This window comes from Penaeus monodon, chromosome 8, assembly GCF_015228065.2.
Source record: "Penaeus monodon isolate SGIC_2016 chromosome 8, NSTDA_Pmon_1, whole genome shotgun sequence".
Taxonomy (NCBI): domain Eukaryota; kingdom Metazoa; phylum Arthropoda; class Malacostraca; order Decapoda; family Penaeidae; genus Penaeus; species Penaeus monodon.
The window spans coordinates 47,959,387-47,964,386 of record NC_051393.1 but is presented as its reverse complement, the minus strand read 5'-3'; the positions used below and the strand labels follow the sequence as shown (position 1 = coordinate 47,964,386).

At 35.2% G+C, this 5,000-nt stretch overlaps 1 protein-coding gene across 1 annotated transcript in view; it reads right to left on the bottom strand.

Moving 5' to 3' along the window:
* Nucleotides 1-5,000, bottom strand: part of LOC119576388 (epsin-2-like) — a 33,913-nt gene that overhangs the window by 15,888 nt on the left and 13,025 nt on the right. Inside the window, exon 5 of the mRNA XM_037924059.1 lies at nucleotides 3,538-3,727. Within this exon, the coding sequence (XP_037779987.1) occupies nucleotides 3,538-3,696 (159 nt within the window). The 5' untranslated portion in view covers nucleotides 3,697-3,727. The remainder of the gene's footprint in view (nucleotides 1-3,537; nucleotides 3,728-5,000) is intronic.

Below are 5,000 nucleotides of genomic sequence, written 5' to 3'. Positions count from 1 at the left end.
AAATAAAATTATAAATTGCCTTTCAAATTTGAAATTATTGTTCTTTCAAATATATCTACCAGTATAACCATATTATGCAACCTTTTTGTAAAATAATCCATATTTCAAGATATGGAAAACTGTCCCATATAACCATATCTGAAAAAGCATAGCATTTAGAAAATCTTTGTACTGGCCCCAAAAGGGTAAGAGCTTAAATGCCGCCATTTCAAATTCTGCAAAGCAGCCAGAATTTCCACCACACAGAGGGGATGATGTCAACAATACAAGACAAAGGTCAAGGACTTCTTGACATTTTTTTTTACTATTCTCTTCTCAACCTATCTCCCATTTACTTGAAGTCATGGAAATTAATACTATTAAACATCCTTTGCTTCTGAATGACAATACAAAATAGCCACACACACACATAAAAAAAGCGCTAAAAATAAAAATAATCACCACTTCTGTGTGCTATTAATGCCAACTTCAACCATCAATGGTATCAAAAGTTATTAATGTCACATCCGTTTTAGAAGTATGCCAGAAAATCAGAAGTCCTGACTCCGCATTCTATATGGTACCTGTTTCGAAGGGGGCAAGGGGGCAGTTGTAATGTTGACTTGGACAGCACCCCATGGGTTGTAAGAGGCAGGAGGGAGAGGGCATGAGTCGGGGGTTACCGAGGAAACATGAGACAGAGAAGTGGCTGGACGCAGGAGAGCAGTTGACGAGGGAGGGAAGAGAGAATAGCTTGAGGGCAGGGAGGACGAGGTGTGTTGTTGTGGCGGGGGCGTGAGGAAGAGTGAGACCGGCCGAGAGAGGGCCGAGGAGGACTGCACATTTAAGCTACTACTATCAGGGTTCGCTGAACTAAAAGGAGGTGCTGAAACGTGGTCCTCCAGAAAGGGATTCGGTGTAAGTGACCTTGGTGAGAGTTCTTTGGACAAGAAGCTGGACGAAGTGATTAGGGGCGGGTTTGAATGCCGAAAAGTGACCTTGGATGAGGGGGAACTAGAAGCAAAAAATGAGGAGCTAGTGGAGGGGAATGGAGGGACTGGTGGGGGGGGAGGGCTGGTGCCTGCAGCAGGGGAACTCTGAGGGAAATAATAAGAAAAAGTAATATTTAAGTGGAGAAAGTGTAAAGCAGAAGATATGCAAGTTGTTCCAATAAGAACAAATACTTTGAAGTGGAGGACGCTACTACAATCACCGGGATTCTTTGACTGGCAAATAAGGTAATTCACTTTTTTTTCTTCTTCTTCTTTTTCTGACGATTGTGAATTTAATAAAATTCTGTCAAAAAATCACTATTTAGAAAATAATTTTCATCGTATGTAGACAAGTAACACCCACATAATACAGTGATTACTAGTAATACCAAACAAGCATTATTACCAATAGCTGATATGATTAAAATAGTTGTAGTAATCATAAAATCATAATATAATAATGATGATGATGATGATGATACCCATGAGAAACTAATAATAATAATAATAATAATAATAATAATAATAATAATAATAATAATAATAATGACATTTATAATAATAATTATTATTCTTTCAAATAATAACAATAATAAGTTAATGAAATTGAAAACACATATATAACAATTTCAAAGACAACTTAAAAGAAAATTATGATAAAATTAATTACTAAAAACATAATAAGCACAGTAATAATACATATGATTAACAATAATAAAGGTTGTAACAAAAATGATAATAAAATAATAACAATAATAATAATAATAACAATAATAACAACAACAACAATAATAATAACAATATTAATAAAAAAAACAATAGTACCACTAAAGTGATGGACAATAATATAAAAAACAATATGAAGTTTAAATGATGACAATGATGCCAAAAAAATAAAAATAAATAATAATAATGATAATGATAATAATGACAATGAACATGATGATGATGATAATGAAAAAACATTAAAATTCCTCCTTTCCATTTTCTCATCTCAAAGTAACGATTTCTTTGCCTTGGTTTGGACGGCAAATCATTTAGTGTCTCACGTTAGCTTAATCAAAAAACAATAAAGGAAAAATTGTTGAAGATGATAAAAGACACTTCATTTTTTTTTTTTTTTTTTTTTTTTTTTTTTTTTTTTTTAATAATCTGACGTTCTAAAAATCTTTTGTTCTGATGAAATAATGGATGACACAGAAAATGGATAAATATACATGCAAATAAAAACTAATAATAATAATAAATAAATAGATAAACAGATAGATAAATAAATAAACAACAATAATTAATAAATAAATAAATAAAAATAAGATTACAGAAAACAATTTAATACCCTTAATCTCTCTTTTCTTTCCTTCCAAATTCTAGTAATTTCCAATGAAAATACACCCAACATCAAATACCATCCTCTCTTAGAGCTACTTTTCAAGAAGAAAAAGAAAAAAGAAAAAAAAAAAGAATAACACGAAAGAAGAGAAAAGAAAAAATTAACTACAAGAAACAGAGAGACAGAGAAAGAGGTAGACATTCTTATCGGCAAATTAGTCAACCTTCTGCCCCCTTGCTTCTGATCTCTCCATTATACAAATGCAAAAATTCTCTGTGCCTCAAAAGTCATCCACTAACCAATACACAATCCGACTAAAATGCTGACATGAATGTTGTCTGTCTATTCAACAAACACAGCTCTTCTTGGTCTATCTATCTTGCAAATAGGAGTGAGAAAAGTACAGTCAACTGACAAACTGACAAAGACACTGAATGACTACTTAATTATATTAAACATTTCAAAGTTTACCACACAAAGAAAGAACAATGTTTACATGCCAGTACATAAACATATAAATAAACATATACAAATAAATAAATGAGAAGATATTGAGATTGGGAGAAAGATAATGAGAGAGAGAGAGAGGAGAGAGAGAGAGAGAGAGAGAGAGAGAGAGAGAGAGAGAGAGAGAGAGAGAGAGAGATACAAATAAATAAATGGAGATATTGAGTTGGGAGAAAGATATTGAGATTGAGAGAAGAGAGAGAGAGAGAGAGAGAGAGAGCATAGAGAGAGAGAGGAGAGAGCAAGAGAGAGAGAGAGAGAGAGATGAGAGAAGAGAGAGAGAGCATAGGGGAGAGCTTAGAGAGAGAGAGAGAGAGATAGAGAGAGAGAGAGAGAGAGCATAGAGAGAGAGAAAGAGAGCAGAGAAAGAGAGCAGAGAGCAGAGAAAGAGAGCAGAGAGCAGAGAAAGAGAGCAGAGAGAGAGCGAGAGAGAAAGAGAGAGAAGAGAGAGAAGAGGAGAGAGAGAGAGAAGAGAGAGAGAGAGAGAGAGAGAGAGAGAGAGAGAGAAAACCTAAGAAGAAATATTAATAATAATAACAATAATAACAATTACAATAATAAACATCAACAATGAGGGGAAAAAGAAAAGGAAAGAAAAAAGAGGAGAGAGAGAGAGAAAAAAAAAAATAATAATAATAAATAAATAAAAAAAAAAAAAAATATATATATATATATATAAAACCAATTAACCCCACCCCCCTCTTCCCCGGTCAGCTGAACTTCTCTTACCTTCGGCTGGGATGTATGTTGTGGAGATATGGAGGCTCCTGAGGTAGGCATTCCCCAGGGGTCCAGGGACGAAGGTACTGGGGGGGTGGCTGTCGAGCGCGCCATGCCAGCATTACCACCACTGTGAGGGTTGAAGTTAATATCTAGAAGGTCATTCATGGCTGATGCTTCTTCCTTCTGTTTGTTTTGCCTGCAATAGAAAGATAGATAACCAAACGTGGTTATTAATTGTTCTGCAAGGGTGACGCGGTCTTCTGATCAAGAGTCCCAAGTGAGGGTGATAAAACCAGTGTCAAAAGTCAAGTGAAGGCGAATCAAAACCAAACGTGTGTCAAACCAAAAACAAAACGTGTAATGTACATGACCGGTGAATACACAATATATGTCATAGAAAATATGCATTTGAAAATATTTTGTGTTTTCTCATGGCAATGAATCTGATGGTCATGCAAACTTGCTATGTACACAAAGTTCATGACATAGAGTGGCCTTATAACAGCAACTGTTAATGTGCTTTCTCCTTCAAACCAAAGCAAAACCACACAAAGTTAAACCCTCAAACACTGGGCTTCTTTGAAATAATCCTCTCTCTGTGCTTGGAGAATGTCTGGATGTGGGAATGAGAGTTGCCTGGGAACTAAAAGTACACCAAACTTAAGGTGCCAACATCAATGGAGTTCTCATGCAGCTGGCAGCATTGTGAGGCAGGCAAAGTTAGGGGGGGGGTTGGGTTGTGGAGAATGGACAGGATAAATTATGCCCTGCAACTGTTGACAAGACATATACAAACATGCCCCAATGCCAAGGGATAGACAAAGTGAATTCCCTTCAACTGAAGGAAAGAAGGAAGGAAGGAAGGAAGGAAGGAGAGGGAGAGGAGGGAGGACAGTAAGGAAGAAGAGGGAGAGAAACAGGAGAGTTATACTGAAGAAAAGAGGACTTGGACAGAATAAGAGCAAAGTGGACAAATTGGTTCATAGTTCCAAGGCTTCCCTTTTAGTGTCTCCTATTGTATGTCACGCAACAGTTGTTATCGATAGGCCATTGCTTAGGTATGGATTATTTTCTCCTGCTAAATGATGGTATGAAAATATATAATATAACCCAGAAATGCCAAAACAACAAAAACCACCACTGGAATAATATAATCTAAATAAATGTTTATTAAAGTAACACCAAATTTGTTTACTAATACCCTTTACACCAACTGTTCCTATTCTTACAAAGTGACCTTCCAATAAAATGGAAGACTACATTAATAATCATATAAAAGAAAAATATATGAAATAAGGCTAAAGATTCAAGGGCTATGAAGTAACAGGTTGCCCTTGCATAAGTATTCATCAAGATACAGAAATAATTTCTAATGAACATCTTGACATGAATCAAGAAATTATTAGTCATACATTGCCAAACCTCTGACAATAGTACATGTTGATAATTTTTAAAGTAAATCTTGACAT